Source organism: Apostichopus japonicus, chromosome 19 (assembly GCF_037975245.1).
Source record: "Apostichopus japonicus isolate 1M-3 chromosome 19, ASM3797524v1, whole genome shotgun sequence".
NCBI lineage: Eukaryota > Metazoa > Echinodermata > Holothuroidea > Aspidochirotida > Stichopodidae > Apostichopus > Apostichopus japonicus.
In genome coordinates, this window is record NC_092579.1 from 10,884,987 (window position 1) to 10,899,838 (window position 14,852).

Here is a 14,852-nt window from a genome sequence, read left to right on the forward strand (position 1 = left end):
AAGTCCAACAGAGACTGACCCAAGATGAAGGATACCATATAAAAAACAAGTTCTTAGGTATTCTATGACATTACTAAACCTTGCAACGTCGTTCTTTCGACTAACAGGCAATGAGCGCTAAAGGCAACACTAGCAGGATAAAGTATAACCTGCAGAGACTATTTGTGGCAAAGTAGCTTAAATGCAAGTTATATATTTGTTGTACCATGATTGATATTGATAATTGTAGAGACAGAGCAAAGATTTGAAATTAGGAATCATAATTAAAACTTCCAGTATTGAGATACTGCGTCATTGATGCTCTTGTTTGTTTTACATGCCAAAAATTTACCTACTGGGAGAGGGGGGGGGGAGGAGAAATGAGCGGAGTGGGTGGGCAGTGAAGGTGACTATGCCTCATTGTTCTTAGTTGAAACATTGGGGCACTGATGTAGGGGCTAACAATGAAAATCATAGGTCTACATAAATCATTAATTTGCCTTCTCACCGTCTTCTACGTATGCATTTTTTAGCATTTGAATTAACACTTTTATTACAGGTTCCGTTCCACAAAAGGTAGACATGACCACTCATGTTACAAAATAATCATATGTAAACAAATGTGTTATCAAAGTAAAGTGGAAAGTTTGCAGATATAATATTATTCTTTATTGAATTGTGATGTTAATACCCTTTTTTATGCAAAAATCATTTGCATCAATTTAAGATCATTAAATTTGATAAGAAATGACTATAAATATCAAGTCCATGTTAGAAATTGCAACCAGATAATTTTTAAACTTTCTGCAGGTTTGATTAGTTCAATACTTGTATTTGACAAATATATGAACAAAAATTATACAAATAGGAATGAATTCATACCTGTAATGCAAATCATAATCCCTCAAGCCTATAACATATGTATGCACCAATGATAAAAAGGTTGGTATTTAAGCAATTATACCAATTGAAAATTAAAACTTGTCATGTGACAAAACACATATATTTGTAATATTTTGAGAAATATAGAAATAGGAATGAAGTAATACAAATTATATTACAACAGGCCTATAACATCCATGCACAAATGATTAAAAAACATTTAATGAATTATATATCATAAAGTTATGTCATGTGTTTTTTCTGTACAGCATGACCTGCATTGAACAATACCCATGCCCTTGGCACCTCTTTTTATTTTGTTTACTTTATGCAAGAATGTCATAAAATTGTGCATATTAGTAATGCATTGTCTAACCCCTCACCCAAAGAACCATAAATAGTTAGGAAATGCCATCCCTAGCTATGCACTGTATAGGAGAGCTACTTGCCACTGTACCATACACTGTACCTGTAGTAATGTGTGCAGTGTAAATTATAATGTATTACTGCAGTAGTGTAATGTGCTGCATAGCTAGATCATACAGGTAGGTTGGTTGGTTTCAGTTGTATGTTTAAACACTTCTGATTTCATGTAGTCTGTCTCACTTTTGTCGTTTGTTACCCACAGTGATCAATGATGTAACATTTGTTCCTCTTTATAGATATTGTACATGAGCTTCCTAACTTTACATACCCATATCATGTTTTAAGCCTTTGGGCGTGGGGTTACCATCATGCTGTTACCACACTTTTACTTGATTATAACATACTTATCATTAATCATGATTTTTCATTCCTTGCCTGAGGTGAAAGGAATCTATGTGATTGTGTGTATGTGTGTGTATGTGTGTGACACCTGCTTGTAAACTCGGTAGCTCAAAGTTCATTGTGGATTAACTTGGTATGTGGATCCGTCTTAATGAGTACTAGAACCCTAACCTTTTGCTGTGAAGGTCAAAGGTCATTTGAGATCAACATAAGGCAAAGTCTGTAAACTAACCAATCGTAACCTAATTTCTTGTTTTCCCAACACTCTCCTAAAGTGACCACCGGACCAGGCCATTTGAAAAAAAGTTGCTTAGACAAGCCCATTTTTCTCATATATGCATAAGACACGTCACAAACCATTCCATTTCGAGCAGGGGTCACATTGGCGTGAAAGACTATAGTTTGTGTAAAGTCAACGCATGCATGCATTTGTGATACGTGCATGCACTTGTAAACAATTCTAAATAAAGTGTATATATGGAACATGATTGTTACATTGTAACTGCAATGTTAAGATCATTTGGTTGTACATCTATTTTTATTAAAAAAGGCCTATTATTGTCTTTTCTGGTGCAAATTTTCCAGAATGACTTATGAATTTAAAAATGTACAGCAAGGATAATTTTCTTTCTTCTTCTTTCATGATAACTTGGCAATGCACCAAAAGATATTTGAAAAATGGAAGACCATCGGTTCCAAACAACAGTTCGGTTGCAAACGGTTCAGTTCCAAACGGTTCCAGGCGACGACATTCCTTGATGTCCGAAGAAGGGGGATAGGTTTGGTTTGTTTATATATATATATATCATAAACTACAGGTGTTACTATCAGGTTCCAACTGTCAGATCTATACTTTGTTGTCAAGTTTGTCAAGGCTGATGGATGCCATTCTTTAATCTTGCAGTATATTAAATTAGATGATGTGAATGACACTTGCAAAGCTAGTTGAAGTAAGTCACGGTCCATTAAACCAAAGCTTGTTGATTTCTTTTCAAACAAACATTTCTTATAAACCACCATTTTACTTTAGGTATTTTGCAGGAAGAAATTTAACAAATGTTCCAACTCACATAATTGTAGACGATCAATATTGAACATTTTCTTGCTGATTTTTGGTTTGATGCTTTCCATCGATTGGAACCTATGCAGTCAAGTTGGCATATGTGTGTGTGTATGTGGCATCCTAAGAAAGTATATATGTTGGTCATGGTCAGCAGATGATCCGTTTTGTTTTTGGTGGGGCTATCTTGCACATAAATGAGTGGGCGGGGCTTAATGTAAAATTCTTAAGATTTAAGAACTTAAGATTTAGTTCATACTTAGTATGGTGATGTAACTACATAGCAAGTAAAATGTTCTTTGCAACAACAATTTTTACCTCGTTAATATTCATGAGTGGATTGGGCTTTAATGGGAAATTTTTGCTGGGTCATTTTTGGCCGCATCTTACCAGTAAGCACTGCTAGAGAGGCCAAACGTTCAGGTTACAGCCAGCCTATAGGGGTTAACAGGTGTTACTTACATATGAGACAAATAATACTCACTTTGGGAATTAATTTGTATGAAAAGTGGTACTTTTTGTCATTTTGACAAAATATGACCTTGACATATGGGCTAAAATTGAGTTGTGGTATATTGAAACTTAAAATTACAGTTTTGTATGTTGAAGTTCAATATTCAAACTTAAGAATTAAGAAAATTAAGCCTTGAACTACTGTTCAGTCTTGCTGAGTCATATGTGAGCCACGTACAGTCAGGTAGACAGACTTTAGATGTACTGTACAACAATGTCAAATTCCTTGTCTGCTTAAAAAAAATCTCACATTTGTACATCTTCATGTAGTACCATTCCCTCCTGAAATAAACCTTACTGAAGCATTCTCAATGTAAATATTGACCGCTGATGCTCTGTTTTGAAAATGCTACATTTTCCATCAATTGTATTGATTGGGATTATATTAACCACACTCTTAATTAGTTTAACTTTGGGAATGTTTCTGGCTGTGGAATCGAATTGTTGTTGCCAAAATGCATACTGTAATGCATGATGTAAATATTGACTGCTGATGCTCTATTTTGAAAATGCTACATTTTCCATCAATTGTATTGATTGGGATTGTATTGACCACACTCTTAATTAGTTTAACTTTGGGAATGTTTCTGGCTGTGGAATCGAATTGTTGTTGCCAAAATGCATACTGTAATGCATAATGTAAATATTGACTGCTGATGCTCTATTTTGAAAATGCTACATTTTCCATCAATTGTATTGATTGGGATAATATTGACCACACTCTTAATTAGTTTAACTTTGGGAATGTTTCTGGCTGTGGAATCGAATTGTTGTTGCCAAAATGCATACTGTAATGCATAATGTAAATATTGACTGCTGATGCGCTATTTTGAAAATGCTACATTTTCCATCAATTGTATTGATTGGGATTATATTGACCACACTCTTAAGTAGTTTAACTTTGGGAATGTTTCTGGCTGTGGAATCGAATTGTTGTTGCCAAAATGCATACTGTAATGCATAATGTAAATATTGACTGCTGATGCTCTATTTTGAAAATGCTACATTTTCCATCAATTGTATTGATTGGGATTATATTGACCACACTCTTAATTAGTTTAACTTTGGGAATGTTTCTGGCTGTGGAATCGAATTGTTGTTGCCAAAATGCATACTGTAATGCATAATGTAAATATTGACTGCTGATGCTCTATTTTGAAAATGCTACATTTTCCATCAATTGTATTGATTGGGATTATATTGACCACACTCTTAATTAGTTTAACTTTGGGAATGTTTCTGGCTGTGGAATCGAATTGTTGTTGCCAAAATGCATACTGTAATGCATAATGTAAATATTGACTGCTGATGCTCTATTTTGAAAATGCTACATTTTCCATCAATTGTATTGATTGGGATAATATTGACCACACTCTTAATTAGTTTAACTTTGGGAATGTTTCTGGCTGTGGAATCGAATTGTTGTTGCCAAAATGCATACTGTAATGCATAATGTAAATATTGACTGCTGATGCTCTATTTTGAAAATGCTACATTTTCCATCAATTGTATTGATTGGGATAATATTGACCACACTCTTAATTAGTTTAACTTTGGGAATGTTTCTGGCTGTGGAATCGAATTGTTGTTGCCAAAATGCATACTGTAATGCATAATGTAAATATTGACTGCTGATGCTCTATTTTGAAAATGCTACATTTTCCATCAATTGTATTGATTGGGATTATATTGACCACACTCTTAATTAGTTTAACGTTGGGAATGTTTCTGGCTGTGGGTCAAAACTCTTTACATACACATTTGTAGTTCTTCTTGTGTTCTCAATAATGGAATTCAACACGTGTTTTCCAAATTCAGAGAGGAGTAAGGTATGGTTGTCCCCTTAGCCCGTACCTCTTTTTTCTCTGTGCAGATATTTTAGCCAGAAAAATTATTGTGACAACAACATCAAGGGGATTAACATATTTGGTCATGAAATCAAACTTTCTTCTTGGACGGTACCCGACGGTACTCCAATATTTTAGAGAATTTTCAAATGGCATCTGGTCTTAAAATTCATTCAACAAATCAATTTTTCCCCTGGGTCCTCCTACTTTACAGAAGATAGCTTAAATTATGTTCAAAAATGATCTAGGCTGAAGCACCAGCTCAATTAGAGTTTGGAATGGGCGTGATCTCACACCTTTTGGTAGAAACACAATCGTGAAGTCTATTGCAATCAGCCAACTCCTTTTCTTTTTTCAGGTTCTTCCAAGCCCTCCAAAAAATTTTGTTAATAAGATCCAAGTACTATTTTTTATTTTATTTGGAATGGGAATCCTGACAAAGTTAAGAGACTTACTTTGTATAACCCAATTGAAAATGGGGGGTTAAAAATAATACATGTTCACAGCTTTGTTGATGCTATGAAAACCTCTTGGATCAAACGTTGTTGTAAGAATGCCAACACATGGTATTAGAAGCTCTTTTTTCATTCTTCTCTGTTGCCTTTCAGTAAAGAGTTGCTTTTTAATTGTAATTTTCATTACCAGGATGTTATTTGTATTAAAAATATCTCCATTAAGCAAATTTGTATGGCTTGGAGTAAGGTTACCTTTAAGAAACTTTCGGATCACTTTGGTGAGCAAATACGTTGGAACAATAATTTTATTAGAATTGATAATACCATCGTCTATAACAAAAAGCTTCACCATGCCGGTTTGTTTGTTAGCGATCTGTTTTTGCCAGATGGGAAGCAATTGTTCTTTAATGCTTTTCTGACCAATTTAAGCTTTTAGATATCCCTTTACTCATTTTTATAGGATCCTTTCTGCAATTCCTATAAATTGGAAGGATTCGCTCAGTTTTGAAAACAATATCGAGGACCAGTAGGATCACAATTTTCAATCTTATGTCTCGCAGTTCTAAATTGTTGCAGTTGGTCTATCATCACCTTATTGGCTGTAATTCACTTCCGCCAAAAGCCTACGTTAAGTGGAATGTTACTTTTGACTTCTCGCAGGACGATTGGTTAACTATATTTAGTATTCCTTCCCATACACTTGCTGAAGCAAGAGTGCAATATTTCCAGTTCAGGTTTCTGAACCACATCTTAGGAACCAATAGACTTTAAAATTTAAAGGCGGCGTCCCCGCTTTATACCTTTTGCAATATTGAGGATGAAACATTGAACATTTATTCTCGTCCTGTCATGTGACGTAATAGTTTCCTTTTAGATTGCAAGCAGAAGTTTTTTGGTATACAGGTTATCTTTGTTTCTCTTCGGCCAGCTGGTAGCAGGTTCTGGCACATATTTTACGTATGGTATATTGGTTTGTACATTACACATTTTCATATTCCAATCCAGTCGAGTTCTTTGTTTATATTTCGCACGTGTCTTGCTCTTTTTGGGGTCTCCATACCAGACAAAATTAAAAATGACGAGTCAAGCAGCTGCCCCGGTGCCCTTTTACTTGATTTCTATATTTACCGCTCGAAGGTCCAAAAAAATCGAGTCACGCATAGGCAGTGACACAAACTAAGCAAAAAATCAAACGTATTGGAAGGAACATGTTCAATCACAAAAGCGCTCTGAGGAATATGAAGTTTGGATAATATAAGTTGGCTTTAAGTTCAATTTTAGTGAGGAGAATTGCTTCTGCAAACCATTCTTTCAGTTTCTCCCTACATTGCTACATAGTTGCTACATTGTTGTCATATAAACATTGCTACAAACAATTGCTAAAAAAAATCCTAATATTTAAAATATCTAATAGAGGTATCTGTTCCTCGATGCTCTACTTCAGTCACTTTTAAGAATTGCTTATTCCTTCAAGGTTTATATCTCCCCAGGATTGACTTTTGTCGTTCTTGAGTTGAAAAGTCATCCATAGACCAATTTTGATTGGTTTAGCTGCTTCTGAAGTTGGCATTGAAATTTGCGGATTGTAAATTGCATTTGAAGCATTTGCATATTTTACTATAGCTTTAAGTCTTGCTTTCATATGATTAGTCCATTCGGTTTCATCTTTACAGATGAACCAACCATTGGCTCCTTTAAAATAATCTAAAAGAAAAACATGTGGACCACAAAAACAGGCAATGTTTATTAACTTGAAATTAATCAGTGTTTGAGCGCAGAGTAAGCTTCAAACGGTTTCAGATAAACTTTTCGTAACTTCCATAGAAAGTATGTTAAAAGCGTCTCCAACATTGTTCATGCATAAACATACACATACATTCATAAGAACCTGAAATGATAGTGACAAATATGTATTAGTCCTAAAAATTATGGAGATCCACTATGATGCAAAATTGCAATGTCAATTATATGACGACAATAATTTGCGAATGAGTATGTTCGAATTGACACACACAAGTGTCAGTACATATTTCCAGGATTCCCAGCTTGTAGAAGAGTGACGTATATAACAGGGGGGGGGGGGGCGATCACTATAAGGCACTGTGTCAACTGTATGTTGTAGCCAACATCTCATATGCCTTGAAAATGCCGCAAACGTGAGATCCTGTTGTTCAGCAAACGGAACAGAACGATTGTTTATATTTCACTGTATTAGGGTTGACCAGGAATAGGCCTATCCATTAGCGCAGACCGATTCTGAAACCATAATGCTGGACCAACTTCGGCGACTACATGTGTATACCGTAGAGAAGAGGAGAGGAAGGAAGGGAAAAGAAAAAGAAAGAGAGAAAAAGGAGAAAAGGAGGGAGTAGAAGAAAAACGCCAAGACACCAGGCGAAGAGAAAGAGGAAGAGTGACATCATTACAGTGCTGATCTCTATTATATACACAGGGTAGCCAGTGACGGATCGAGGATTTCAGAAGGGGCGTGCGCCTCACCCTACCCCTTACCCCTACGACTCCATTTTTAACGTTTCCATATTTCCTCTCTCACTATATGTATATATACTATGTATGGTCTATCATATGGCGTGTGTGTGTATGGACGCCTTGAACAATTGCGCTATGAAACCAATTGTGGCTGGTCTCGAACTCGACCCAGTCGTCGGGGAACATGACCCATTTTGTTATTAGACCAGGATCTATATGCGAACTGCACTAGACCTATACAATTCGATGCTACAGTGCTGTCCAGATATAAAATGTTATACACTCCTACCTGAAATGCCAATTGTACGGAAGCTTAAAAGTCCCATTAACATAAGAAAACTTTGCCCCAATAAGTAAACATTTTTGAGTTGATTGTTATAACAAGATAATATCTTATCGAAAATCAGAAAAATGTTGGATTGCTCTGTTGCTTTAACTGAGCAATTGAACATTTTTCTGCAAAATGTTGAATTGACAACTTATCAGATCTCGTCAATTCAACATTTCTCTGAAAAATGTTTAATTGTTCACTTCATTCCAACTGAGTAATTGAACAATTTTCTGCAAAATGTTTAACTGACAACTTATCATATCTCGTTAATTCAACATTTTTCTGAACAATATTTAATTGTTCACTTCATTCCAACTGAGCAATTGAGCAATTTTCTGCAAAATGTTTAATTGACAACTTATCATATCTCGTCAATTGACATTTTCTGCATAATGTTTAATTCTTCACATCATTCCATCTGAGCAATGGAAGTGACAATTTTCTGCAAAATGTTTAATTGTTCACTTCATTCCATCTGAGCAATTGAACAATTTTCTGCAAAATGTTTAATTGACAACTAATCGTATCTCGTCAACTTATATCAGCGGGCAAGTGAGCATGAAAATGGCTTTCCAGGATGAACAGCCTCCAAACTGTCTACGTGTGTAGTCATATGCGTAGGAGCCCAATTTGATTGGGGGGGGGGGGGGGGTGCTGTAACGACTTGCCCAAAAATATTACCAAAAGTTTTCGCGCTATACGTTCGCGTTCAACATGTCCATGTCAATATCATACAGGCAAGCATCGGTTATTACATCGCATGCCATCGTGTACCGGTCCGTGGAAGTTGCGTAGTGTACCGCGGGATATAATGTAAACAACGAAATATTCTAATGTAGATGGAGAAAAAGCATGGACGTCAAATATATGTCAAAACTCTCTTTTACATTAGTAATTGCGAATTAGTCGGGCAAGCTTAGAACTTTATGTTAATTATACCATGGAGAGTTTCTTTAAAACTATGGATTTCATTTATAGCTACATCATTGCAATTTATTGTTCTTTCAGTAGGTACCCGAACAATTATCAGCATACTGCCCGAATTTTCACAAAAATATTTGGTTGGGGGGGGAGGGGGGAGGTCCGCAGCCCTCGCCTCCTTCGCCTATGTGTGTTGTTTTCGGTTTCGGAAATACCTGGGTTTTTTTCATTTCCTTTAACGAAACGAAGTTTTAGAATAGCCGTTATAAGAGGTTTTATATCTGAACACCACTAAATTAACTGTGTCTGAATTTTCCAAAATTCCTTGACCAACATTGTTCATTATATTTCCCTCTACTCGTGCAATTTTGACCGATCTGTTAGGGGTTGAAGGTGATTTTGCTATTTTGGTTGCCCATTTATGAAATTTTGTGCAACATTATGGGTTTGTTTTGAAGTGAATTTATTCACGAGAATTGTGAATATTCAAATTCTGAACAAATAAAGGGCTTAAAACCTTCAAAAGTGGGGCTGACGGGTATTGTGCCGGGCCGCGACGTACAATCACCTACAAAAGCAATGATCCACATGGAGATGCGATGAGGTCGAACATGATGTGTGACTGGTGACAATCTTCAAAAAGGTTATGTATGAAAAACAAAACTATTGGGAAATACTTAGTTCTCAGGCAAAAGTGTACATCTGGTTGGTCCATTTCAAGTAAGTGCCATTTCCGGTGATCTGGGGTTATCAAAACCAGAAATGGTCTTGTGTGCTGCGCTGAGATAGTAATTCGCGCCCCCTGGATTAGAAAATCCTGGATACGCGCCTGCCTGTACTGGATCATTTGGTTATGCTACAAACACGCGATACTTTATTCCATGAAACACACAACTGCATACAAAGTGTGTCAGTAAAAGGCCTAAAAAGTTCGTATATGTATTCTTTTGTATAGCTGTGGCGTGACAAAAAATGGTAAGTTTGAAACATTTTATTTTTATGTTAAGACTCATTTGGGTGGTAGAACTTAGATGTAGTATTTGCAGTGAGCCTGCTGGCGAAAGGGGTGCCAATGTCACATTGACCTAATAAGGTGCGCTTGGGATCGTCCGGCCCCGACCATCTGGATAGCTATTGATAATGAGGCCTGAATCACTGACCAGCTTCCATTGTTACGGGGCAACAAGTGCAAACGGTAATTTTCCGAAACGTGATACGTCAAAGTCACGAAATATTGGGCAACCCGACATGAATTTAGAAGGGGGGGGGGGGACAAATTCCTAAACATAATCTCGCAAGGGAAGCTTGGACAGATCGCATATTTGATATGTAATTGTACCACAATAAAAAGTACAAAAACCTAATATTGTGGGCGGTGGTCAATGGTCTTTTGAGTTTACCAAGGGTTAAATTGTCAAAAAAAAAAGAAAAAAGTTTTATACAATTTTTCAACAAGGACATATGTCATATTTAGTATGTTATGTTATATATCTATCACATTTAGCACAAGAAGCCTAGGCCTGTTGTTGAGGTCAATGGTCATTCCGGACAGCCTGTGTCATTTTGAATTTATTGTTAGCGCATCACACTGCTTTTCACTGAATTACTAAGATCAAGTACGTTGTACACCCTCACTATACATTATGTCAGATGCTCATGTTACATCATCGAAACACGATGCATATTTGCATTCTGGTTTTTTTTTTTCATTTTGGAGCCATTGGCTACTATTTTCCCCTTCTATACAGCACTATGGTTATTACTGTTGTTTACTGGGTGGGAAATATTATATGAGGTGGGATAGAGTAGAGAATAAAACATTGTGGGTACATTGTAGAAATAGCAATTAAGTTTATTTAATACCACTAGCATCTTTCTGCAAGATTTTATAGGGAAGCTCTAAGTCATGCATATATTATATGTAAGTATATGCATACGTGATTGTGTGTGTATGCGTGTACCTATGTATGTATGTATGCGTGTTTGTTTGTATGTATAATTTCTGTCCCCCCCCCTACCTGTGACTGTATAATGACAGGGGCGTATCCAGGATTTTCTAACCCGGGGGGGGGGCGCGAATTACTATCTAAGCGGAGCGCCACCATCGGTTGGCGCGCAGCGTACAAGAAAATTTCTGGTTTTGCTACCACCCAGATCACCAGAAATGGTACTTCTCGGCCTTGAAAATGACCAACCATGGATGTACACTTTTTGCCTTTGAACCAAGTATTTCCCAATAGTTTTTTTTTCCATCCATAACCTTTTTGAAGATTGTCACCAGTCACAAATCATATTCGACCTCATCGCATGACGTGTGGATCATTGCTTTTGTAGGTGATTGTACGTCGCGGCCCGGCACAATATCCGTCAGCCCCACTTTTCAAGGTTTTGGGCCCATTATTTGTCCAGAATTTGAAAATTCACATTCTCGTGAATAAACTCACTTCAAAAAATACCCATAATGTCGCACAAAATTTCATCTATGGACAACCAATATATAAAAACCTCCATCAACCCCTAACAGACTGGTCTAAATTGCATAGCTCCCAACTCTTGAGAAGGCAAATGCTGGTACATGCCACGAATCGCCGTCCCGGGGGAGGGGGTGTCCCCCTCCCCTTTTGGATTTTTTTGGAATCCTGGTAATGCCTACATGTAAAATGGTGGCACTTAGAAAGGCTTTTGTCACCCAAAATTTTCTGAGAAATATGCATTTTTTGTGTGTAACATCAATAAATTGAATAGTAGGTGATAATTCATTCTTTCCCGTGGCATGAAAATGTTCGCTGCTCGCCCCAATGAAAAGAAATATAGGCTAATTTGTGGTTCAAATGATGCTGTAAAGGAGGTTTTATACTCTATTATGCTAAATGCTAAAGAAATGATGGTTGCTAAGTCAAAATGTAATGCAATTTTTTTTTTAAGTATACTTGACAATTACAATGTGGGTTTTTCGGAAGCTTGCGCGGGTCAGCGGGTTTGGGTGTTAGAATGCGGGTCCAACCCGCGAATTGCGGGTCAGTTGGGAGCTCTGAAAATGCACGAGTAGAGGGAAGTGTGATGAAGAATGATGGTCAGAAATTTTCGAAAATTCAGACAGTTAATTTATTGGTGTACAAATATTAAAACCCCTTATAACGGCTATTATAAAACTTGGTTGAAGGAAATGAAAAAATAGAAAATATTTCCGAAACCGAACACTACACACATAGGCGTAGGAGGTGGGGGGTTGCAGTCCCTAATTCGCCATGACTAATGTAAAAGATAGTTTTGACATAATTGGACCTCCATGCTTTTTCTCTATCTACGTAAGACATTTCGTTGTTTACATTAGCATCCCGCGGTACACTGCGCAACTTTGACGGACCGTACGGTATATGATGGCATGCGATGTAGGCCTAATAACCGATGCTAGCTACCCTGTGTATATAACAGGGATCAGCGCTGTATATCACTGTTCCTCTTTCTCTTCCCGGTGTCTTGGCGTTTTTCTTTTCTCCCTCCTTTTCTCCTTTTTCTCTCTTTCTTCTTTTTCTTTTCCCTTCCTTCCTCGCCTCCTCCTCTTTTTTCCCCCTCTTTTTTCCTTTTTTCTTCTCTTTTTTTCTCTCCTCTTTTTCTTACCCGGGGGCGCGCGCTCCAACGCCCCCTGGATACGCGCCTGATTGACGCCCCTGGCTGTACCTAACATCACGAATGAATCAATCGTCTTGAAATCGCGCCATTACAAACAATTCAACATAATGTCCAATTCAGTATATTAGTACGGTCGGATATTCAATAACCTAGGCTCGTGGTCGTTTGCTCTAACGTTAGGCAATTGCTAAGGCGAAAGAAATATCACGCATTCGTAGGGTTTGACATTCAAATGCCTAGGACAATATTCGAAAATTTTCTACATGTGCGAAACTTTAGAATTTCAAGGACAAGGTAGGTTACTTTTACCTGTTCTACAACTTGGGAAAGTTGAAAGCTTTGATAAAAAAAAGGTCAGTGTAGTATGCAGTAAAGTATTTGTAACCTAGGCAACCTCGCAATACAGGCGTAACGTAGTCGGCAGGGGCGGAATGGGTCGTAAAACTGGCCCGGGCATTTTTCACTTAGGCCGGCCCATTATTCATTGATATGTTACTTACATAGTGATCGCCGTCATTGGGGGAGAGGTCTGATTTTTTGAAGTTAAGGAAAGCCTAGATGCAAAATGGTGCGATATTTCTCAATATTGTTTATTACAATAATCCTATAAATAGACCCAAAACTGAGTAAATTTCCATAAGCAACACTTCATTAAACTGAGTAAATTTAAAAACGTAAACAAAAATAGACAAAAATATATGTTTTAGACTGGATTTTATTTAGTTTTTCATGCATTTTGTGACAACATGCTTGAAAAATATGAAAAAAAAACCTAAATAAATTCCTCTAAAACATATATGTTCAATAACACGAGCACATGTCATATCTACGAGAGAAGGAGCGTATAGCAGTTCGCTGCTTCTGGCAGCCACACCATCAATTATATTGTTAGTGTCAAGTTTGGCCAAGATCCTTTTTTTTCCACAGACATCAACATGAACGCCTCAAGATGTTCGTCGACGGCTAACATTCGTCTAATTTTAATAACCAAACACCGTACTGTATGTGGGTCATTTTTATTCATACATAATCTCTCAGGAATAAGCTACTGAGTAATAGCCAAATAAGATTTTACCTATTTTTACTTCGTTTTCTGGAGGACGAGGTGCAGATTAATAAAAGCTGTAGTCTCTGCCAATGCTATGTATGCCTATATGTCAGGATGCATTGGTCACCGTATTTGGTCATCGTACTAAATATATTAGCACGGACGGGTTGCCAATAGCACGTACCTTTTTACGAACTAACAGACTAACTAACAAAGTGAATTCATGAGCTGATTCCCACAGTTAAAAATATTTTATACACAGCCCGACTGTATTAACTACTGTGAGAATTGGCTGTAATTTGTACCAGGCTCCCCAGCCCACCGGGCCATTGGAGAGGAGCTGTTGTTAATGGAATTCTAACGACGTGATTTTACTGTTTGAATGTATCCGTTATATTACGTCGCATTGTTTCTCACGAATTTTTGCGCAGGCATCCTGGCTGCCAGTAAGTTGCCGTCACAAAAAAAACATGGTTTTCAAAAACTATATCTTAAGCAGGTTATGTAAATAAAATTGAAAAGAAAATCATAGTTCTATTTTCGTTTTTTATTTGTCTATTTGCATTAACACACCAATATACCAGAGTTATCGTAATCATAATTTTGTAAAGATAGTGAGGGTGCAAACAATAAATGATCAGGCACCTACCCACCCATTTGAACTCGATCGGAATTACGGTTTAGGAGGAGTTCGCGACACACTCTTTCGGGCAATTAAGGCCAATTAAACCTCAGCTGACCTTTGACACCGACCACTAACATTTAAGTCTCTCCTATTTTAAAATTTGTCTTATCATTTTCTACATATCGTGTGGTTAAAGGCCTCTTCTTATACAAGTTGTCCAGCAGAAAATTGCTAAGAGCCAATTTTAAGGTTTCTGACCATTACACAAGCACGAGTTTACATGGTAAGACACCTACCCAC

The 14,852-nt window shown here is 37.0% G+C and overlaps 1 protein-coding gene and 1 long non-coding RNA gene across 5 annotated transcripts in view; one reads left to right on the plus strand and one right to left on the minus strand.

Moving 5' to 3' along the window:
* Window positions 1-6,504, plus strand: part of LOC139959652 (cell adhesion molecule 1-like) — a 29,274-nt gene extending 22,770 nt beyond the window's left edge. For all 4 annotated transcript variants that reach the window (XM_071957443.1, XM_071957444.1, XM_071957446.1 and 1 more), the window contains exon 6: window positions 2,297-6,504. In XM_071957443.1, the coding sequence (XP_071813544.1) occupies window positions 2,297-2,408 (112 nt within the window). In that variant the 3' untranslated portion in view covers window positions 2,409-6,504. The remainder of the gene's footprint in view (window positions 1-2,296) is intronic.
* The window catches only part of LOC139959674 (uncharacterized), a 254,502-nt gene that overhangs the window by 181,221 nt on the left and 58,429 nt on the right, over window positions 1-14,852 (minus strand). The gene's annotated exons all lie outside the window — the stretch shown is intronic.